This window comes from Vicia villosa, unplaced genomic scaffold (assembly GCF_029867415.1).
Source record: "Vicia villosa cultivar HV-30 ecotype Madison, WI unplaced genomic scaffold, Vvil1.0 ctg.001555F_1_1, whole genome shotgun sequence".
Taxonomy (NCBI): domain Eukaryota; kingdom Viridiplantae; phylum Streptophyta; class Magnoliopsida; order Fabales; family Fabaceae; genus Vicia; species Vicia villosa.
In genome coordinates, this window is record NW_026705663.1 from 353,213 (window position 1) to 377,437 (window position 24,225).

Below are 24,225 nucleotides of genomic sequence, written 5' to 3' on the forward strand. Positions count from 1 at the left end.
ATTGCATCACAAGTTTTCACAAGTGATAATTTAAATATGATTACAGTAAAAACAACATTTTTAAAATTGTGCCAAACTAGCCGGTTCCATTGGTTACATCGAGAATCGAAGTTGAATATGGTTTGGTCAATATTTTAAAACTGTCAGTGGGTTTCAGTCGTCCAAAATTATTCAAACCCAAAGAATCGGAGCCGGTTTTGTAGAACCATCCACTTTAAAAAAGCATTAATTTGACTTTTTTTAAATGTATATTTTTTAAAATTTAATATGTCAATATCAAAATTTAAAACATACAAAAAAATTCTTTTCTTTTTTTTACACCCATACAAACTTCTAAGTTACATCGTCATCACGCCGTCCCTTTTAAATATAGTCACGTTGTCCAACTCAATATTGCTTGTCTTTCAATTCAGTATTGTTTGTCGTTGTTCAATTATAACTTAGTTGTCGCCATTTAATTCAAATTCATTTAATATTTTTCAAATAAATATATCTTATTGTTTATTTTTGATAATTCTAACCTATTTAATTTATGTATTCTTAATTATTTAAATTTTATTTTAAATGCTATGTTATGTTCTGTTATTTTAATTTTAATTAGTTTAATTATTTTATTGTAATTCTTTCATTTGATTCTTAAATGAATCTTGAAATTAATAGTACAATTATGTTGTGTTATGTGCGAATGACATTCTTATGTGAGAATATGAGAATGAATCTGAACCATTAGATTTTAAAATAAATGGTGAAGATGATGTGTTAAGCTTTTTTTCTCTTTCCTCAATCATTTATTCTAATAATGGAGGAAAGAGAGAAAAAATATTTACACATAATCTCCACAATTTATTTTAAAATCTAATGGTTCAGATTCATTCTCATATTCTCACATAAGAATGTCATTCTCATATAAGTTACACTTACTCATAATTTTATTCGAATAAATATTTTTTAAAATCAACCGTTGGATTGAAACATACTATCATATAAATCATATCTATAAAGTATGAGATTAATCTATAATGATTTACTATGTCACTAATTACATCAAAATTACATCAAAATTAATGTTATATGAAGTTCATTTTAAGGTTAATCTTTGGACATCTTGATGGTATAAAAAATCTTTATAGATTAATCTGAAAATTTATAGGTATGATTTATATGATAGAATATTTCAATTCAACGGTTGATTTTAAAAAATATTTATCCGATGTGAAGTTATGAAGGGAGTGTAATTCATGGTGTAACTCTTCAGATGTAAATTTATCCGTCTTTTATATACTCTCTCAATTCGTATTTATAAGTAAATTTTAATTTTTTTAGGTTCATTAAATAATTGATGTATCTATCTTACATATAATTCAAATATATAATTTTAATTTTAATTTTTTATGTTCATTAATTAATTGATGTATCTATCTTACATATAGTTCAAATACATAATTTATCGAATGAATAAAAAAAAATCAAAAAACAAGTGTACAATGAATCATAAAATAAAACAAAATGTAAAAGCAACATCTGCTATTACAAACATAAATTAAAATTAAAATTTTAATCTGATAGTGATAATAGACTATCAAGAGAAACACTAGTTGCGTAATTTTACCAACGGGTAATGTCAAGGGTGTACATGAGTCCGTCTAGTTTGAATTTAGCCAAAATCATAATACAACCCATACATGGTACAATAGTTTGGACGAGGTAAAATAATCACCCACTATATCATTGAGTCGGTTTGAATAAAACTACAAATTTATGGGTTGGATTGGGTTGGGTAGTAGGTTACTCAATTTTCTTTCTTCCTTACATAATTATTAATGACGTGTCATATTTTTTCTTGATAAATAGTTTAACATATCACCGTCATTTTTTTTTAACATCGAATGTCTAAATGCACGATAAAATTCATCATAAACATATTTACAAAAATCAAAGTTATATTACACTATAACCTAAAATTGCATAAAACATTATAAAAGTTGTTCAAAAATTGAAATTGAAGTAACCAAGACTAAAAATATCAAAGTCATCACTTATATAATTATAAAAAAAACAAAAAAATAGTCACTCAATAATCCATTAATTTTACGGGTTTACCTGTAACCCAATTACACAATGATCTAATCCAATCCACTTTTAAAGTTAATTTAAGTGAGATTTAGTAGATTTATTGGGTTTTCACACCTAAGTAACGTAGTTTTCACACATCAAAATGGTTTTTCCACGTAAGGGGTAATGAGAATCAATATAGAACAAGCTATTGTGTTTTTAACATTGTGAATACTTTTCTGTGTCATGTTAATCTGTAATATTAATATATATGCTTATGCTTTCTTCTCTCGCTCTTTTAATTGGCTAGTGAGTGCATTGTTCTTTTTTCTTATCATTTCAATTGGACTTTTCTCGTCAAGTCAAAACACCAAGCCCAAAAATATAATCATTAGTATTAAATACAACAATCTGGCAGGGGCATTTCCGTATTTCACTTAACCGATAAATCAATAAAAAGATAAAAAAAAAACTCGAAAAATAATAAAAACGAAGGTTTTCGTCTTTAATCCAGAGCAACAAGAACACAAACACAACGCAAAGAAGAAAACATAACGAAGCGCGAAAGAGAAGAGAAAGAAGCCACTGTTACTAATTACCCTATTCATTCAACAATTCATCTCGCGAGAATTTCAACTTCTCGATCTCATTTCTTCTCTCCCTCCAAGATTCATCACCACGAGCTTCGCTTCTTCTCCGATCTATATTCTTCTCTCTTTCATTTCTTCGGTAATTCTCTCTTCTGGTTACTCTTCTTCATCGAATCATCGTCAGTGTTTTCATCAATTCACGTTCTCGATTTCAATGGAGTCGGTTCGTAGTGTATGAATCACGAACGGATTTTCTTACGTCGCGATTTTCGGTTATGGCGGTGTTGAATTATATGCATTTGTTTTTGGTTTTAATCTCTTTGCTAATTGTGTTTTTTGTGGTGTGATTTAGGGTTTTTGATTTGTGCGAGGATTAAGGATTAAGAAGAGGTGAAGCGTTAGAAGCATGAGCATCAATAGCCCCGGCCAAAGGAAGAGCTAGGGTTTTCTAACGTCCAAGGTGAGATTTCCATGGGCGATGGAGGTGTCGCATGCATGCCTTTGCAGTATAGTATGGAGAGGTTATCGAGTTCAGAGAAAACGCATTGCGGAGGCAGTAGTGGGAATGGCTTCAACTCCAAGTTGCTTATGAATATGAAGTCGAGGGGGAGTGAATTAGCGTTGGATAGAGTGGATAAGAGAAGTGGAAGTGATGTTGAGAATGGTGAAATGATATGTGGTGATAAGGTGCAGAAGGAAGACGTAGAAGAGGGTGAATTGGTTACTTTGAAGTGGCCTAGAAGTGAAGTTGAAATAGAGAATGGAGAGTTTGTGCCGGAAATGAATATGCCGTCGAGACGAAGTGAGATTGAGAATGAGGAGATTGTTAGTGATAGATGGAAAGCAAGGGAGTTTGAGAAGGGAGAATTTCATCATGGGAAATGGAGAAGAGACGACGTGGAAAGAGGAGAGACTGTTCCTGAGAAGGGTAGGAGAGGAGAAAATGAATATGGGCCTTGGAGAGGTGTGAAAGATGACGCCGAGAGGGGAGAGTTTAATCCAGATAGATGGTATAATGGACCAATTGGGAAGAATGATTATGGTAACAACAGTAACCGCAGAAATTATTCAGGTAAGGACAAAGTTTGGAAATTTCAACGTGAACGTACCCCACCTTCTTGGAGATATACAGGTGAAGATTCTATTAGGAAGAAAGAATTTATTAATAGAAGTGGGAATCAGCATGCGAAAAATTCTCCCAGGTGGGAGAATGCACAGCAGAGGAATATAAGGAACGGTTCAAAGATTGTAGATGACGAGAAAAATGCATATAGCAATGGTAAGGATCATACACGAGATTACACTTCTGGAAGTCGCTTGAAGAGGCTCGGTAATGATTTTGACAGCTATGAGCGGAAGCATTCTGCAGATTTTACAAGTTCAAAAAGTAGAAGGCTTTCTGATGATAGCTATCCTTTTTCAGAGAGCTATTCTCGTCGCCCTGTGGAGCAGTCTTATAGAAATAATAATAATAATTCTACCAGACTTTCTGCAGAAAAGTATTCTTCTAGAAATCATGAATCTTCTTTCTCTTCCAGACCAGCTTATGACAGGCATGAACGCAGCCCTGTTCAGTCTGAGTGGTCCCCACGTGACCGAAGTAGGCATTATGATCATAGAGACCGTACTCCAGTGCGCCGATCGCCCTTTAGTCATGAGAGATCTCCATATAACCGGGAGAAATCCCCCCATGGCCGGGAGAGGTCTCCATATATGAGGAGCTGGGACAGAAGTCGACAGCATGATCCTAAATTGAGAAGTCCAGCGCGCACCGGACAGTCGCCACAAGATCAGTGCTGGCGACAGCATGATCATAAGATGAGAAGTCCAGCACTCACTGAGCAGTCGCCACAAGATCAGGGTTGGCGACAGCACAGTCATAAATTGAGAAGTCCAGCACGCGTCGAGCAGTTGCCACAAGATCAAGGTCGGCATCATGATCACAGGGACTGTATTCCAAATTTAGTAGGAGGATCCCCCCTTGATCAAACTAGGAAGGATGTTCATGATGAAACAAGTTGCAAGAACTCATCAGGTGATAAGCAGAATTCTCCAAATAGTTGTAAGAGTGATGAAGATAAACACATTCAAAGGGAGTCGGATTTTTCAGTTACAGGATCTCGAGGTGAAAGAAACGTGCAAAAGACTGACGAGTCAATTGAGAAAGATATTAGTGATAGTCAACTCGTTGAGGAACAGAAGTCCTGTAGTCCCACTATTGATCCAAAAGAATCTCCACACCTTGAGCCACAACCACCTCCCGATGAGCTGCCTTCAATGGAAGAAGATATGGACATTTGTGATACCCCTCCTCATGTCCCTGTGGTGACAGATTTGTCATCAGGAAAATGGTTTTACCTTGATTACGGTGGTGTAGAAAATGGGCCTGCCAAATTGTGTGACATTAAGCTCCTTGTTGATGAAGGGGTACTAATGTCAGATCACTTTATCAAGCACTTGGATAGTGACAGATGGCTAACAGTTGAAAATGCAGTGTCACCATTGGCTGCTCAGAGTTTCCCGTCCATTGTGTCAGATGCAATAACTCAGCTTGTAAATCCTCCAGAAGCTTCTGGTAATATTTTGGCCGATACTGCAGATATTCAATCTGGTCCTGAGAATTATCTGGGAAAGCCGGGCCCCTCGCTGCTGCCACGCGGACACCCTAGCGAGAGTGTACTTACATCTGAACTTTTGGACAACTTCTATATTGATGAAAGAGTTCAAAATCTGTTAGAGGGTTATGATGTCATTCCTGGGTTGGAACTTGAGGCAGTAAAAGGTGTTTTATCCTGTCAATGCTATTCTTTTGAATTTTTTTAAAAAGTGTGAAAAGATTTCTGAAACTTACTTTTTTCTCCCTATTTACTCTGAAATATCTATTCCAAACTTGGTAATTATTATTATTTATTTGCAGAAGCTTTGCAATTGAAATTTGAATATGCAGAGGAAGATGGATTAGGAGACCATGAAGGTATGTATTCTGCCGTGGTGATTTTAGTTATTGGTCATTTTGGTCATTTTGTTTTTGTTTTACATTACCTGGCAATATTGAGGTTATTTTATTATCAGAGTTGTGTGTTTGCGCATTGGCATGTTGACTCTTGTCTTGAAGTTGGTAACAGTTGACAGGTTGAGAGATTATACGAATTTGAATGTTATATATAAGCATTCACTTGATTTGTACTGTAGTTTTGTCCTTGGAGATAGTATAAAGAGTTGGGGCCTGAAATCTAAATAACTTGTGATTATTTATAAATTTATGGTATTTTGCATATCACTTTATGCTTTACTCAATAACCCTTTTCTTTTGTAAAAAACCATTTTCTTCTGCTTGCCTACTTTTTCTAATTCTCAGTTAAACAAAAGTTTATGTCAATCCAATGCTGTCATTTTAATCTTTGCCATTGATATTGTGAGTTGAGTTGGTCCAAAATGTCATTTTAATCTTTGCCATTGATATTGTGAGTTGAGTTGGTCTGTAATTTTGAATTCTTCTATCCATTGGAAGCAGATTAACTGAATAAAATCATACTTCAATTTTTTTATTTAAAAAAAAGGCTAACCAAGTGTGGTTTATTTTTCACCATATATGGAATTCAAAGTTGCAATTTAATTTGCTGTGTTTTGCCAATGCACCAAAAACTATTTTGTTCATTATCATTATTCTATATCTGGGAAATTCCAAAAGTAAATGGATATGCATTTTGAGTTGTATGTCTTGTGAAGCTGTGACAAAAGTGTTCGTCTCTGTTCAGGTTTTCCTTGGCATGTTTCCTGCACTAGAGAAGATTGTGATTCAAGTACTGATTTAGCAACAAGAGATTCTGAATCTCAGTTTATAGACAACATGGGTAATGGGTTTGGCATTCCTAAGGATTGGTTTTCTACCCTTTGGCCATGCAAAGGTGGTGACTGGAAGAGGAACGATGATGCCCACGATCGATGTTCTAGGAAAAAACTTGTTCTAAATAATGGTTTTCTGTTGTGCCAAATGCCAAAGTCTGGATGTGAGGATCCTCGATGGCCTGAAAAAGATGACTTGTATTTTCCTTCTCAAAACAGGAGTCTTGATCTCCCTTTGTGGGCTGTTGGTGCTGATGAGTGGGTTGATTGCAATGCTGCAAGCAAGTCTATTCAAAGTAAGCCTTCTTCTGTCAAAGGAATGAAAGGAAATGTTCTTTCAGTGGTAAGGATAAATGCATGCGTTGTCAATGATCAGGGATTGCTGCTCACTGAGTCACGCCACCAGACCCGAGGCAAGGATAGACAACATCCAAGGTCAGCTTGGCCATTCACTTCAACCTGTGATAGTAAGAGAACATCAACCGAAGACGATTCTCAGTCAAAATCAGTTAGTGATCAGGGTTCTTACCAAAGCATGGAGTCCATTAGTGTCCCTAAAGACCATCTCTGTACTATCCAGGAGTTGCAGCTACATTTGGGTGACTGGTATTACATTGATGGTTCTGGACGTGAGAAAGGGCCTTCATCATTTTCAGAGCTACAATATTTAGCAGATCAAGGAATTGTAAAAAGGCATAGCAGTGTGTTTAGGAAACATGATAAACTCTGGGTTCCTATTACCTCTACCACAGAAACTACAGATGTCTATTTCACGAGCCACCAAAAAAGCAGTTCAACATTGGGTGCATGCTTTGATCATCCATCAAAGCAAACTCAAGGTGTTTCATATGGTGGATCTTACACAAGTTCAAGTATGTTTAACAGGATGCACCCTCAGTTTGTTGGTTTTACACGTGGGAAGCTGCACGAACTGGTTATGAAATCATACAAGAGCCGTGAGTTGGCCGCTGCTATAAATGAGGTTTTAGATCCCTGGATCAATGCAAGACAACCAAAGAAAGATATTGAGAAACAGATATATTGGAAATCAGGTAATTTTGGTCCTTCATATTCCTCTCCACCCCCACTCTTCTCTATCTCTGTAAAATTTGATTTTGTCTGCTTTTTTATTTTTGGTTCAAACTTCCGAATAATGTGTGTGGCTTTGTCATGTGCTTGTGTGGGGGTAATGTTCACTAGATTAGACTTATTCTGGAAATTCAATTCAAGCGGTCTTATTATTTTCTTGTTTATTGTGTGTGTTGGGGCATGTAAATTTTCAGAAGGCGACACACGAGCTGCCAAAAGAGCCCGGATGCTGGTTGATGATAATGAAGAAGACAGCGGTTTGGAAGATGATGTTACCATTGCCAAGAATGAACCCACTTTTGAAGATCTATGTAGTGATGCTACTTTTCATGAAGACGAAATTGGTATCTCTGATTCTGAAGTGGGAAGCTGGGGCTTATTGGATGGTTCGTTATTGGCACGAATTTTCCATTTTTTGAGATCTGATTTTAAGTCCCTTGTATTTGCATCAATGACGTGCAAGCATTGGAGTGCTGCTGTAAGGTTTTACAAGGAAGTTTCAATACAGGCCAATTTGTCATCCTTAGGGCCTTCTTGCACTGATACTGTGTTGTGGAACATTATGGTAGGTCGGATATATATTTTCTGATTCACATTTTTGGTATGTTTTTTATTCTTCCTTCACATAGGACTTGTTGATTTTTTCTGCAGAATGCTTATAAGAGAGACAAGATCAATTCAATCATTCTAATGGGCTGTAACAATATTACGGCTGACATGCTTGAGAAAATGATTCTTTCATTTCCTGGTTTATGTACCATAGACATTAGAGGATGCAGCCAGTTTGGAGAGCTAACTCCTAAATTTACTAATGTGAAATGGATCAAGAGCAGAAGTTCACGCATGGATAGAATTGCAGAGGAGCCTCATAAAATTAGAAGTCTTAAACATTTTACAGAACAAGTTTCATCTACATCCAAATCCAGCAATTTAGGAATAGATGATTTTGGTCAACTGAAAGAGTATTTTGATAGCGTGGATAAGAGAGATTCGGCAAAACAGTTATTTCGTCAAAACTTATACAAGCGGTCCAAACTATATGATGCTAGAAGGTCCTCTTCCATTTTATCTAGGGATGCTCGCACAAGACGTTGGGCAATTAAGAAGTCTGAAAGTGGTTTTAAGAAGATGGAGGAATTCCTTGCTTCAAGACTAAAGGAAATCATGAAGTCAAACTCTTGTGACTTCTTTGTACACAAGGTAGTGCGATTTATTCTTAAAAATTTATTATTATGAAGATGCCTTTTGTGACTCATGATTTCTGCTGGTATTTTTTATTAATAGGTTGCAGAAATTGAGGCTAAAATGAAAAATGGTTATTACAGTAGCCGTGGATTAAGCTCTGTCAAAGAGGACATAAGTAGAATGTGCCGTGATGCAATAAAGTAAGTTCTCGTTTTCTTTTTTTTCTTTCTTTTTTCTTGGGAGAAGGTGATTGTCCTCTTTTTCTCCTGATGCCTGGTTTATATACTGCTGGACACTTTGAAATGAGGATGGTATGGTTTATTAGTTTTGAGGACAATGATGCAAAGATCTTATAGTTCATAGTTTTGTCCAAGTCTGATGAAGCACTGTGTCTTCTTGCCTTGGAGGTTCATCCATTTGATTCTCATCTGTATGCATTAGCTCTACTGTTTTACAGTTATAATTGTTTTCGATCCATGTTAAGTTTGATGAGTTTGCATAAATTCTAGTTGTTTTTTGCATCTGGATACTATCTTCAAAAATATATATTATATGTAATGCATAGTTGTTTCTTTTTATAAATTTGTTCATTTAGCTCATATTTCATGGGTAATCTAAAATGGGTGTGTTTCATCTGACCACTCACAATCTTGTCTCCTTACCCTGCCCCTAATATTTACATTAAATTTTGACTTCTGTTTGCTTATTGATTACAGAGCGAAAAATCGGGGTGATTCTGGTGACATGAATCACATTATCACACTATTTATTCAACTGGCAGCTCGGTTGGAAGCGAGTTCTAAAAATGTGCATGGCAGAGATGTCCTACTGAAGTCATGGGACAGTGACTCGCCAGCAATGTTCTGTTCTACTTCATCAAAGTATAAGAAAAATAGATTAGTGAAAGAAAGGAAGTACAGGAGTAATGGAAAACATAATATTTTGGATAATGTAGAGTATACCTCTGATAGAGATATTAGGAGGCGCTTATCAAAGTTGAATAAGAAATCCATGGGCTCAGACAGTGAAACATCTGATGATCTTGATCGGTCTTTTGATGATGACAAGAGTGACAGTGATACTACGTCAACTGAGTCTGAAAGTGACCATGAAGTACGCTCACAAATTTTGGTTAGGGAACCAAGAGGGGATGGATGCTTCTCACCCGAGGAAGAGTCAAATTTCATAACTGATGACCGAGAGTGGGGTGCTCGCATGACAAAAGCAAGTCTGGTTCCTCCAGTTACCAGGAAATATGAAGTCATTGATCATTATTGCATTGTAGCTGATGAGGAGGAGGTGCGAAGGAAGATGCGGGTTTCATTACCAGATGATTATGCAGAGAAGCTGAGTGCACAAAAGAATGGCACAGAGGAGTCAGATATGGAACTTCCTGAAGTCAAAGATTTCAAACCTAGAAAGCAGCTTGGAAATGAGGTTATTGAGCAAGAAGTTTATGGCATTGATCCTTATACACACAACCTTTTGCTTGATTCTATGCCAGGGGAGTTAGATTGGTCTCTGCAAGAGAAGCATTTGTTTATAGAAGACGTGCTCCTTCAAACATTGAATAAGCATGTTAGGAGCTCTACTGGAACTGGAAATACTCCAATGAGCTACCCTTTGCAGCCTGTTATTGAAGATATTAAAAGACGCGCTGAAGAAGATTGTGATGCAAGAATGACTAGAATGTGTCAAGGTATTCTAAAGGCCATAGACAGTCGTCCAGATGACAAATATGTAGCTTATAGAAAGGTATATGTTCTTTTTGTTATTTAACATCCACTGGCATTTTCTCTTTACTGCTTTTAAACGGTTATTTTACCCAGACTGTCTGTTGGGATGGATCATGCAGGGGCTTGGTGTTGTTTGCAACAAGGAAGAAGGCTTCTCTCAAGATGATTTTGTTGTGGAGTTTTTGGGAGAGGTAAATACATGTTTCTGTAATTTCACTTATGTACCTTCTTTCTGGATTATTTATGTGCAAATTATACATGTTTTGCGGTGCTCTAGCCTCTACCTCTGGACTAATTGCAGGTTTCTAGAATAAAGTCAAATTTCCAAGCATCAATTCATCTACTAGAGAGAATAGGAAACTTTGCATACATTCTGTGTTCTCTAACTTGATTAAACTAGTTATGATCCATTCTTTCCGAAACCTAAACATTTGGTTTTGCACATGCTGCATACTGTCAAATACTTGGGCAATAATCTATTTAATAGAGAGAATAAAAATAATCTATCCAATAGAGAGAATAAAAAAATGTGAACACAGCTAATTGTTTTGGTACTCTTTGTCATGAATAAACTAGGTATGATCTATTCTTTACAATTCTAAACATTCTTATGCTTTACATGTTAAACATATTAAGTAGGCATCTGATAATTGGTATTCTTATTTGGTTTGGGGATTTAGACTATTATTTTCTTTACCAGCCAAAGTTTTTTATTAAGTGTTGTTCTGTGTTTCATTTACAATGTGTTCATATAGAGGTGTCCGTTCTCCTGAATAAAGTTGCTGTTATGCTTAAGTGTATCTTCTATAAATGGGGAGGTTCTGTTTTGAAATCATTGTTTCGGCGTTATATGTTGTGACAGGGAGGCATTGTAATTATATTAAATCTTTTTTACAGGTTTATCCTGTGTGGAAGTGGTTTGAGAAACAAGATGGGATTCGATCTCTGCAGAAAGATAGTACAGATCCAGCACCAGAGTTCTATAACATCTACCTTGAGAGACCAAAGGTGCCCGTCACTTCAAAATGACAAGATGATGATCTTTAACTCGATACAGTTTACTCATCTTTTAGTTCTGCACTTATTAATTTAGCAATTTTTATCACAGGGTGATGCGGATGGGTATGACTTAGTTGTCGTTGATGCCATGCACAAGGCTAATTATGCTAGTCGAATATGTCATTCTTGCCGACCCAATTGTGAAGCCAAGTAAGTGGTTTATCATGCATGCTATCTGATTTGTATAAATCTATTTTCTGACCTTTTCAGCCTTGACACTAGTTCTCGTTCCTGTGGAACAATTGGTTTGCTAGGCATTTTTTTGGGCAGCCACTGCTCATTTCCATGAAAGATTATGCACATACATTCCCCTGTTACTGCCATGGTTTTATCTTAGTTACAATCATGATTAATTTTGTTGTACATTTTTTATCATTATCTCCTTATGCTTAGTCTTACTTCATTTTGGATGTGTCTCCAGCCGGCTTTCTTTGGAAAACCTGTATGACGGCTTATGGTCCATTACGTGGGCATAAGAAGGCTTAAATAATATTTTAGTTTCTATGGTCAAGTAATTGTTTAAAATGCTAAAATTTTTACATAGGTGTGTATATGTGATAGTTCCTTTTTAATTTTATTATTGGTCAAGTCCTATGAAGCACGGACACCTCGAACACGACACTGATACTGACACGGCGACACCAGTAATAATTTGAAAAAATGAATAAATTAAACTTAATCACAAGTGTCAGTGTCGGTGTCCGACACGGACACAAACACACATTTTTTCAGAGGTGTCGTGCTACATAGGTTAAGTCTACTATGTTTTTGCTATTCAGAACATAAATACCTGGTTTTTATACATGACCATACTATTGGATTGAAAATCGAATCAACGTGTTAAGTTGCTGCTTCATATTCTTTTTGCTACACATTTTTAAAAGTAAAAAACCTTATGATTTCCTGTTGTCTCTTATTGCTTTTGTTCCACAACGTTCAAGTGGCCTTTAAATGCTTCTTTGTCAAGAAACATTAACTAGTCTGTTTATGGAGCTTCCATTAATTTTTTCTACTGTCTTTGCTGTGGCAGCAAAGATGCAAGGAATCAAACTTATTTCAGATTTAATCCAGTGTTACTTTTTATATTTTAGCCCAGTGCTGTCCTTAGTAATTGCTCTGATATATTTATTGATTAGCGGCTGAGGATTATAAATCTGGGGCATAATCCTTTTGCTACATTTTTTGTTATAAAATTACAAATATCGTTTCTGGCTATCATCTATTGTCCTTTTTGACTTTTTTCAGAGTCACTGCTGTTGATGGTCAGTATCAAATTGGTATTTATAGTGTTCGTAATATTCAACATGGTGAGGAAATCACTTTTGATTACAATTCTGTTACTGAGGTTTGTCCAGCCTGCTGATTTCTATCTATTCATGGCAATAAAAAACGTATCTGCAATATATTGTCTAATGAAAACATATTCTGTATTCATCTTATTGTAGAGCAAGGAGGAGTATGAAGCATCAGTTTGTTTGTGTGGAAGCCAAGTATGCCGGGGGAGCTACTTGAATCTGACTGGTGAAGGGGCGTTTCAAAAGGTTTGGATTATTTCAAAATTTTCAACTCTTGCTAAGAAAATAAAAGGAGAAATGTGATATTTTGACGACTTCAATGGAAGTTCTATACATACTTGCCATGGTTGAAACTTGTAATGTGCTTGACATGAAACCCTGGTTGGGGTTGCTTTAAAAGTTGAACAAAACAGTTTATATTTCCATTTAATTTGTTTGGTTACTTCATCTGTTGTCCCTTCTCTCAGGTTTTGAAGGACTCACATGGAATTCTTGATCGGCATTATTTGATGCTAGAAGCTTGTGAATCAAACTCTGTGTCTGAAGAGGATTATAATGACCTTGGTAGAGCTGGTTTTGGCATTTGTTTGCTTGGGGGCCTGCCAGATTGGCTTATTGCCTATGCAGCTCGCCTCGTATGTAGCTTCCTGTGTTTTTACCAATATTTTATTTTAGTTTTTGAGGATGTTATGTATTAAATTTGGCTTTCATTTCTCCTGTTTTAAAGGTGAGATTCGTCAATTTTGAAAGAACGAAACTTCCTGAAGAAATTCTAAAGCATAATCTCGAAGAAAAGAGAAAATATTTTTCAGATGTATTTCTTGAAGTTGAAAGGAGTGATGCTGAGGTTCAGGTGTGTTCACTATTCCCTTCACGTGCTTCTTTATCATAAAGATGACATTTTCAATTTTTTTCTTGAGAGTTCTACGTTGGGTGTAATATGGTCTAAACAAATATAATAAGTCAGAGTTATCTTTCACCTTACAAAGATGGTATTTGAGCCTATCCCAAATCGGTTGGATCATTTGTTATTGGGCCACTTGAGTCATGCTTTAGATGTCCGGTCTCGGGCATGAGTGAAGGGAGGGTTGAGTCCCACATAGAACGTGATATATTATGTAGGCTGGAATTTTGTAGATGAAGGACACATCGCTCAACCCACAGACCAATTTTGTAGATTGAGTTAAATCCGATCCAAATTCTAAGAATTCTTATATTCCATTGAAACTTTTTATTTTATTTTATTTTATTTCTTTGGTTTTTGACTCAGGCGGAGGGAGTGTACAACCAAAGGCTTCAGAATCTTGCTGTCACTCTCGATAAGGTGTGTGCCTCTCTATGGGCTAGTTGCTTCTTTGTTATTTGTATTTATAACGATGAGAAAAAAGTTTGGCACTTAAAACATGTTCAGAAAGGAGGAATGCTAAAGATTAGCGTTTCTGTTTTGGGCTTGTAAAAAGAAGCACCAGGCTAATACTGTTAAGATAGGAAAGTTAAATATACTGACAGTTTCTATTTCTATATATGATCAAGAAATTTATACCCTATGCTGTATGCTAAGTATGCACTTCCCCAATATTCCCTTCTGTGTATCTGAAAGGAGAGAAAGTGAACTCATTTTTTACAGTTTTATCTCACTGCACATCATTAATTTTCCATTTCATTTTAGTTTGGGGGATTTTAATCTTTGATGGAATATTACAGGTAAGGTATGTTATGAGATGTATATTTGGTGATCCTCGGAAAGCACCGCCTCCTATTGAGAAACTCAGTCCTGAAGCAACTGTTTCGTCTCTCTGGAAAGGAGAGGGCTCATTTGTTGAGGAGCTTCTTCAGTGCATAGCCGCTCATGTGGAAGAAGACATCTTGAATGATCTTAAATCCAAAATTCATGCTCACGATCCTTCAGGTTCGAAAGATATTCAGAAAGAGCTTCGGAAATCTCTATTTTGGTAATTGGTTCTTGCTTCTAGCTTGTCTGTATGTATTTGAACCCGGTGGAACTTGCAATCTTTAAAGTTTATTTTCTCACCCTTTGTTGATAGGTTGAGGGATGAGATCCGAAGTCTTTCTTGTACATATAAATGTCGGCATGATGCTGCTGCTGACTTACTCCATATTTACTCTTATACCAAGCACTTCTTTAGAATACATGTATGTTTTTCCAATCGTGAATACCAAGCTGCAAAGGGCAGTCTATTTTTCTTTGCATTTTAAACTTCAGATTTTAAAATATCTTGTTTTCTTTCAGGAATATCAAACCGTTACTTCACCGCCCGTCCATATTAGTCCACTTGACTTAGGCCCCAAGTATACTAACAAGCTGGGAGCAGAGATTCAGGAGTACAGGAAGGTATATGGTAAAAATTATTGTTTGGGGCAGCTGATCTTTTGGCATAATCAGAGTAATGCAGATCCAGATCAGAGCTTGGTTAGAGCAAGCAGGGGGTGTTTGTCTTTACCAGACATCAGTTCCTTTTATACCAAGGCTCAGAAGCCATCACAGAATCGAGTTTATGGTCCAAGGACTGTCAGATCTATGCTGGCAAGAATGGTTAGTTCTTTTTACTATAATTGTTATTCCGGTTCTTAACTTAGTTTTGGGGGAAAGTAACAACAAATAAGAAATGTTCCATTGGATAAAATTTTCCCTAAATTGATATGGTTCCATCAGCAATAGCAATCAAGTCTTATTCCAATAAATGAATAATTGTGTTAAAGTTATCAACAACCATATCCCTATAGTAGGTGAAATGATGTTTGAAGTGATGAGTGTATATGAAGTTCCTCTTTTATTTTTGGTTAACTTAAATAGTTTTGGAGGGTCCTAAACTAGGAAAGGAGCACACAAGGACAGTCAATTCTGCTTTTCTAAAATGTAGAATCAAGATGCTTGTACCTGAGTTTAAAAGTGAGCTTTTAAATTCATCTATCAAAGATATCTCGTCTGCAACTAGCAGTTTCTCTTAGGTTACTGAGAAAGCCAACTAAAGAAAGGATTTCTTGAATACTTGGTAAACAACCTTACATGAAGCCTATGCCTTCATTTTTTGTTAATAGAAAACCCGTTCTCAGCAACTGTCTGGACACCCAACGTAATATGTGTCGACACATTTCTATCTCCAATGGCTAGCTCAAACATCTTCAATTAGATAAAGATTTTCAATTGGATAGCTTTAACACTGTTGACAATTAAATGTTTGAAGGCTAGGCTTGATATGCTCTCTGTGATTTTGTCTTTGATGTCAGTGATGACAATCTGTTTTGTTTATCCAGGAGAAGCAGCCGCAGAGATCCTGGCCCAAAGACCAGATATGGTCGTATAGAAGTTGTCCAAAATTCTTTGGTAGCCCAATGTTAGATGCTGTAATAAATAACTCTACATTGGACAGAGAGATGGTTCATTGGTTGAGGCACAGACCAGAGGCCGCGTGGGACCGTTAAATTCTTGCATTTTATGAAGAAGTGGGCAGAGACTACCCGGTGAAACACCTATTATCAGATATGGAAGGGTTCATCATTCGCAGCTGCCTGCCTCTTTTAGGGCGGGGTTCTGTAATTATTAATCCAAGGGTTGTTTTCCTTGTGCCTCATTTTAGTCATTCTTATGTACAGTTTTTCTTGACCATTGAACTCTAATTCATTTGATTGTAGGGCAGTGTTTCACTCCTGTGTAACATATGAAATGAAAGTTAGGAAGGATAAAGTAAGGTTAATTCAAGGCCTTGATGTGTTAGCATCTATATGTTAGGTAGGGCAATGTTTTATATGATAAAATGTGCAATGTAGTTTTCCTGATGATGAATGGTCTCTGTGATGACTACAACTATTTTGATTTGGGATGACTTGCGTCAGTGTTGAAAATTGGCAAATGTCTAGAACTAGAATGGATTCGGTAGTAGTTTTTAATAAAAATAGGTGGAGTTACTTCATTATATTTCCGTTGCTTCATTATATTTTCCGACTTGCATATTTCTTGTAAATTGAATGGTGGGGTGTTAGCAATCTGATGCTGGCGAGTTTGTGTTGAGCTGGCAATTGTCTACTAGACTTAGAAAGGCTGGCTGGAATTTTGAGCTCATTTAACCTTCAATAATATCAGGTGATATTGCTTGTAATCAGTAGCTGGTAACCAATGTTGTGTAGGGAGAAATAATTATACATCTATTATTTGGCGCAAAGGATATTATTGCTTTTGGTTTTTAGGAGGCCATCAAAGCATCTCCAACTGGGTTCTATACTTTCTTTTAGCATGTCTACAATACAATTTTTGATTTAAAAACGTTCACTTGCCTCTACGAGGAGAGTTAAATCCGTCACCCGCATTTACCCTGCATTTAACCTGGCACCCCATTGCAATAATGACAAAAATACTCATTATTTACCCCATCTCAAATTAGATTTTAGATTTTTTTTTTTTCACTTCACAAGTACCACTCAACAAAAAATCCGGTAATTTGTTTTAAAAATCTGGTATTCTATTTACTGTTTCATGTCAAATTTTGCATTTCTAATGGGCATTTAAAAATTCGTTATGTGTTTTTACCAGACATTTAAAAATTTTGGTATGATGATTTACCAAACTTTTTTAAACCCAATACATATGCAAATTTCTCAAATATTTTTAGAAAAATCAGATATATCGGATGCTCGATTTTTTAATCCACCTCTAAAAAGATCTGATAGTTCAATTCAACATGTTCTCTCGAGCTTGAGGGAATGGTTCTTTTACATACTTTACCCAGTTCCTGATATCCTTTCCGTAATTGGGTAATTTTTGTACAACTTATTTCAAAGTTAGTCTATTATTTTGACTGATTTAAGTTCATCAAATTACAATTATCCAATTCAATATAATCACTTGAACCAAATCAAATGGTTTCATTTGATTATATATTTCAGTAGATTAGTCTAAACCAATTTGATACTAATTATGTCATATATGTAAATGGGTGATTTAATTTTATGATGTTAATTCAGCTGTAACCAAACTACCAGGTAATTAGGTTGTAGTGTTTAAGGAACATCTGACATTGAAGTGTCGGAGTATGTCTGGAAATTGCAGTGATAATATGCAGTGCACTACTGTATATAACTACTGAGTACTGACCAACAAAAACGATATGAGGCAGTGGTAATTCGTAATTGCAGAAAGTTGAGGTATTACTGTCCTGTCCAGATATATAAACGTTATATACCTAGTACTAGTACTAATACTACTAATGGTGTATGAGAATGTATATGCATCATGTATGCATGGATGTGAGAAAGAAAGAATGATAGAGGATATTTCTATTCGATATTGACACATGCATCATCATTCTAGCTAGCCATCACATGCTTTTCCTTGGATGAGTGATTTTAATGATGACATGCATCATGGTTCGGTTCCGGTGTGATGATACAATCACAATGCATTACATATACAAAAGAAGGCTCCCTGCGGCCAAAATGAGATAAAGACAAAAAGGAAAAAATATGGACCGACAAAGGCGGCAGCGTGTTGCAAAACGGCCACAAGCAGGTCTTATCAGAATCAGGGCAGACATATATAACAAACCGTTTTTCACACTGTACAGTACAGTACTACCTTCTCTCTCTCTCTCTCTCACCAAAATCACAATTTAACGTACGAACCATACTTCTTTCTTTCCCTCCAGTCTCCCCATTCCACCTGTTTCTTTTTCTTATAACATCCTTTTACATTTTTTTAGTATAATTTAAATTCAAACAGAGTTAACATATTTTTATGCAAAAGTATTAGGGGTATTTGTTTTACCGTGTGAATAAATCTCTCATCCCACCCTTAAGGTTTTTCACGCACCATATACGTTTATAAAAATATTCGTGTTTTCAGAGATACATTTACGAAACTTTTACTTAAAGTTGTTTAAACGGTTCCATGGATACACTACGTAACAATTCAATATTAAATAAAAAAAAAGTGCTTTTGGAGATACGTCTCCAGAAGCGGAGACAAAAATGAAATTTCTACCGATGACTAAAAATATTATGAGATAGATTGAGATATTGTTTATTTATTTTCAAAAAGTACTCTTTAGTGAAAATGAAAATAAGAGAATTACTCAAAAATTCTTTTGAAAAATTGTTACAAATATTTTACCGTTGTCATTTCAAAAAATGTACTAAATTAGTTAATATTTTTATTACAAATTACTTGAAATAAAAAAAAGTTAAAAAATTCAATTCTTCTTTTACATCAAACAATTTAAATAAAAGGTAACTACTACTATATAGTAGTACATCGCCCTAAATACTAGTATCATTTGAAAAAAAATGCTTTTAAGTCTTTTTAAATCATAAGATGCAATATTTATTTATTTTTTATAAAAGGATATTACCAAGATTAAGAATTTTTTTCTTAATTAGATATGAATTATGTTCGGCTCATAAACAAAATCATGATTAAAAAGGTTGAATTGACACGATGCGATGATGGTCTAAGTTTCCAATGCGGTGGAGATGGGCCAATCTATAAGATTAGCACTCGAACACTCAAGTCAGAAGAGTGAGAAATGTAGTGTCAATGATGAATAGAACTCATACTTGGAAAATGGTGCATTAACTCTGTTAAATTAAATATGAGCTATTAGCAATTGAAATGTGAGAATGAACGTGAAATGTAAAAGATCGTTATATAAATTTGGACAGCGGAAAAGGCCCATATTAGTCACGCTTAGGATCTGTCTATTTTTGTCTCACTTTTTCCCTTCCGTGTGTTTGACCTTTATGTCTTTTGGGCCTTTTAGTCGCCCTGGAACAGTTGCCCCAATCCCCTGTCTCATATTGTACAGAGCAAGTAGTTTGGGGTGGATGATTTTCCCCGACCATGAGGCCACAATGTGGAGATATCTGTTGGAACGTCACCGTTCTTGGGAAGTAACAAATTTGAAACAAAGCTCTTACGTGGCATTGCAAGGTGCGGAGGATGATAGACACATATCTCCATACTAGTTACCAATCATGCTATGCCTATATTGAGGATACTCGAGTTCCTTTCGAATAATTTTAGGTAGATCTCAACCGTTTGATGGTGGGAAGTGATCTACGACCTCAAACTTTCTAAGGAAGTATATGGGATTCTCGAAGAGTCATTATTATCTCTTATTGACTATTATTAGCTTTGCACAAGAAATTTCTTCAATCTTATACACTCTCTTCTGAAGACCCTCTAGGATGAGAGTTGATTTGTGCTTGAGAAATTTTTGTCTGTCAATTTCACTTACAATTTTAGTCTCCCGTGGAAGTTCTCAAGTCCTTGCGTTTGAGTTGTCTATCTTCTTATTTGTTTACCTATTTTAGGGTTTTTGAAACAATGGGTGTAGATATTTTTGGAGTTTGGGTAAATTCGAAGCTATTAGAAACTGTGTCCTCTTTCTCTCATGGCGACACCTTCACCCAAGCAATGATCAATGTGGGTCTGTTAGTAGATTGGAGTGTTCGCCCTTCAGGTGAATACCAAAGGGTATGTGGCAGGTATGGGGGATGCACAATTTCCTTCCATGAGTGTCTATTCCCTCTCATTGGTCATCACATTCTTTCCAACGAGTTCAAAGTTAGTGATTTGAATCATTTAATCATTCCTGCTTTGCAATTCCATCTATACGCTAGGCAATTGCCAAGGTTTTTTAACATTGGGAGAAATACAAAGACAGTAAACTGCTAGTGACATTGTTTTTCCAACTTTTTAGAAATACAAAATGGTTTTGAATCTGCAAATGGTTTAGTTTGGTTTCTCTGAGGCAAGCCAATTCATAATACTCCATACTAATTTGATCAAAATCCTAACAAAGGAATCCTAATTATTTAATTACTTCCCTAAGCAAAAGGGCACCCAAAAAAGAACTTTGTTAAATATAGATAAGGCAGAATTATCAAATTCAAACCATCACGCAACTCAGTCAACTAAAGGTTTAGGGAGAAATTGTTACAGACTGACCGAAACCCAATACCACATCTTCTAAGTTTTATAAGGCTCATATCACCAACTCTTAATATATGCTTCATTCTAAACATAGCCCCACTTGGCGCACATACTAACTCGAGTGTGTATAATGACACCCTTAAAATTAAGGCTGAAGATGAGTATTTTGACCAAACATCATTATTTAAAAGTATGAAATTATCATTATCCACCATTCCTCTATTGTTTTTGTGAACATGTGTATTAGATTGGAGTAATGTATATGACACTAAATGTTTATACTAAATGAATAAAGTGATGTTATTCTTTCGAGGCCTTTTATAAGGACACCCTTTATTTTTATACACTATTTTGACATTCTCACATGAAGAGAGAGAGAGGTGGACAACAAACATTTTCGTATTCTTGTGAAGTATTTTTAAGAATGATATTTAGATATTCATATTTCAGGCAATCAAATATTATTTATATACATTTAACACATTCTCAATTTTTTTTTTGGTTTATAACCAACGGTTTAGTCCGGTTCGGGGTCAGTTTTGGCAAGTGGTTCCAGTTCTCTTCCGATCGTAGTTGCGGGGATGGAACCGTGGTCCTCCCTACCAAATTCAGCGCTAATCACCACTGAACCAACTAACGATTGGTTTAACACATTCTCGATTTTACAATTCAATTTTTAGCTGTTTAAAAATTAAAACACTAATTATAAATATGGAAATATCAATCTTTATTAATGACATTAAATATTTTCAATGCGTAAAACTAAATAGTGAGGTATGTTATTCCATAAAAAACATGGATAATTTATCCATTCGACATGTATTCAATCAAGTTATGCGACATGAATTCTAATAATAAGGTACATAAAAGATTTTAATTAAATTTTATGATATATAATTTATCTTTTATATGTATTTTCTTCACATTGAAATTTAATATCATTTTATTTATTCAAGAAAATATTTTCTCTTTTCTTATTTGTAATTTTTATAATATATTAGTTTTGTAAATTTTCTTATTTTTTATTAAAAAAAATCTATAATTAAAAAACATGATCCTAACAATAAAAAAACAAATATTTAATTGCAAAGAAACTCTTTTCGATAATTAATTAGTTATACAAGTTTTCTCTACACATTTTCTCTAGGATTAGTGATCTCATTTGGGCTCTATTAAGAAAGATAACGACGAAATAGTTTGAAATTTTTTCTTTACAGTGATTGGGATTATGGGTGGCAAAACGGGCGGGGCCCGCCGGGCCGCCCGCGCACCCGCCAAAAATTGGCGGGTTGAGTTGAGATTTTAGGCTCGCCGCTCGCCAAAATCCGCCCCACCAAAACCTGCCGCCCGCCATACCCACCCCGCCAAAGTCCGCCGCTCGCCAAAACCCACTCCTCCTCCAAAACTCACTCTTTTTTTTAGTTAATTCTAGTAATTGCAATTCTTGATGGTTTATTTTATACATTTATTTATAAATATATGTAATATTTTTTAGAGTAAATTTGTTAAAAAATTACTTTTATAAAAAATTGTTTTAAAAAATAAGTGAAAAGTTTAATTAAAAGGTAAAAAAAGCATATTAATCTATTAAAAAAATATAAATAAAAATAAGCGGGTAAACCCGCCACCCGCCATCTTGGCGGGGCGGGCATGATTTTGATGCCCATTATACTTGGCGGGCATGCCCGCCCCGCTCGTTTTTTGGCGGGCATAAGGCGGGGCGGACGGCGGGCGGGGCGGGCGGCCCGTTTTGCCACCCCTAATTGGGATACAGATGGAGATACAGATGGAGAGGTCTGTTCACTCCTCTCTAGAACTAGTAACAAACTCACGGTTTACATTTGTCTTTTTATGGAACCACGCTTAACATTTTGAAATGAAATGATTAATACACGAATACTCACTCTCACTCCTCCTACTATATATCTCCTCTTCACTTTTTTCTTTTCATTCTCAGTTTCTCACACACATCTCAAGCATCAATCAATGGACCCAATGTTTCCCGGCGACACCTCCTCCTCCGCCATAGACCCAATGTTCTCCGCCTTCAGCCTCCAATCTCTTCTCACTTTCAACCCTTCCTTCTTCACTGACAACTTCCACACCATAACCGACGAACCTCAACTTCCCAACCTCCCTCAATCTGCCACCGACCAAACTCCTTACCTTAACAACAAGAACAATTTCCTCATTGTTCCAAAAACCGAACACCCTCTTAATCTTCCTCAACTAGAAGAACATCTCCCATTTCAACAACAACCCTTCAACTTCCTCCCCCAATACTACCCACCACCCTTTGATACTTTCCACCGTCTCCCTCAGCTTCATTCCCTTGAACACTCTAACAGAAAACGCCTCCGCCACCCAGAAACAACTCCTCCACCACCACCACCACAGAAACAACCTCACTTTGTCCGTGGAAAATCTCCTTCCTTGATTCCTCAGAGCAAGTTAGCAAGACAGAGAAGACAAACGCTAAGCGACAAAACACGTTGTTTGCAGAAACTAATGCCATGGGATAAGAAAATGGATCAAGCTACCCTTTTTGAAGAGGCTTACAAATATGTCAAGTTTTTGCAGGCACAGTCATCTGTTCTTCAGTCAATGCCTTCTCATTCAACCACAACCTACAGCGGAGGCGGCGGCGACGGTGTTTTTGGTGAATTGAAGAAGCTGAACCGAAGCCAGGCGTTGCAAGTTGTGGTGAACTCACCGGTAGCACAAACAAAGCTTTGTTCACAGGGCTACTGTGTTTTCTCCATGGAACAAATCTCTGTGCTCAGAAAATCATCAGAGAGAAGACAACAACAGCAGCAGCAGAATATCTCTGATAATGATTCTTCTTCCAAGACTTTCTTTCACTAAGGATTGACAAAACGACATCGTTTCTAACATCTTTTCAATGTCTTTTTATGCTTACTCTCTGTTTCTGTCAAAGCTTTGTAGTGATTTTCTTTGGGTTAACTTTTTTTTAATCTTAGGAAGAAAAAAACTTTCTTGCTTAGTTATGGTTAAACTAAATTTATTAATGCTTTGTTTAGTTAAGTATCAAAGGACTTGAGCATTCTTTAATGTTTAATATGCTTTCATATTTTTATTTATTTTTAGTTTAATTATTTAATAAGTCTTAGGTATTTCACCAACTTTTTTTTAATAAGTCTCAGGTAAGACAGATAGTACACACAGGTTATACGAGTTTTTTTGTTTTGTTTTAATTCCAAATACCTTGGGAGGACTATCTATTTAAATTAATATTTATTATTTAAGGATTATAGAGTATTATTATATTTAATTTTAAATTTAGATGATGATTAAATCAAATTAGATTTGATAAGTTTGATATTTGAGAAAGATAAATTTGAACTTTACATCGGTGTCTTAAAAACGGAATGAACTAATCGGCCGAAATTGAGAATTAGAGGGATCAT

At 35.7% G+C, this 24,225-nt stretch overlaps 2 protein-coding genes across 2 annotated transcripts; both read left to right on the forward strand.

The window, feature by feature from the left end:
- The first annotated feature begins 2,543 nt into the window (after positions 1 to 2,543).
- On the forward strand, positions 2,544 to 17,080 carry LOC131635829 (histone-lysine N-methyltransferase ATXR3-like). The gene is made up of 20 exons (XM_058906476.1): positions 2,544 to 2,781; positions 2,995 to 5,424; positions 5,560 to 5,616; positions 6,401 to 7,540; positions 7,772 to 8,142; positions 8,229 to 8,777; positions 8,862 to 8,962; positions 9,479 to 10,517; positions 10,618 to 10,689; positions 11,396 to 11,506; positions 11,607 to 11,707; positions 12,803 to 12,902; positions 13,003 to 13,098; positions 13,320 to 13,487; positions 13,580 to 13,705; positions 14,123 to 14,176; positions 14,557 to 14,804; positions 14,898 to 15,006; positions 15,104 to 15,406; positions 16,129 to 17,080. The coding sequence occupies exons 2-20, from the start codon at positions 3,114 to 3,116 to the stop codon at positions 16,294 to 16,296; spliced, it is 7,224 nt and encodes a 2,407-aa protein (XP_058762459.1). The 5' UTR covers positions 2,544 to 2,781; positions 2,995 to 3,113; the 3' UTR covers positions 16,297 to 17,080.
- A 5,687-nt stretch (positions 17,081 to 22,767) lies between these two features.
- LOC131635828 (transcription factor bHLH117-like) lies at positions 22,768 to 23,747 on the forward strand. The gene has a single exon (XM_058906475.1). The coding sequence runs from the start codon at positions 22,784 to 22,786 to the stop codon at positions 23,660 to 23,662; it is 879 nt and encodes a 292-aa protein (XP_058762458.1). The 5' UTR covers positions 22,768 to 22,783; the 3' UTR covers positions 23,663 to 23,747.
- Positions 23,748 to 24,225: the final 478 nt, after the last annotated feature.

Excerpts from the sequence above, each read along its gene's own strand:
- LOC131635829 (XM_058906476.1), top strand. The coding sequence starts at position 3,114 with ATGGGCGATGGAGGTGTCGCATGCATGCCTTTGCAGTATAGTATGGAG. Across the intron at positions 13,099-13,319 it reads GTGAAGGGGCGTTTCAAAAG|GTTTTGAAGGACTCACATGG; the intron begins GTTTGGATTATT and ends CCCTTCTCTCAG. Across the intron at positions 13,706-14,122 it reads GGAGTGATGCTGAGGTTCAG|GCGGAGGGAGTGTACAACCA; the intron begins GTGTGTTCACTA and ends TTTTTGACTCAG.
- LOC131635828 (XM_058906475.1), top strand. The coding sequence starts at position 22,784 with ATGGACCCAATGTTTCCCGGCGACACCTCCTCCTCCGCCATAGACCCA.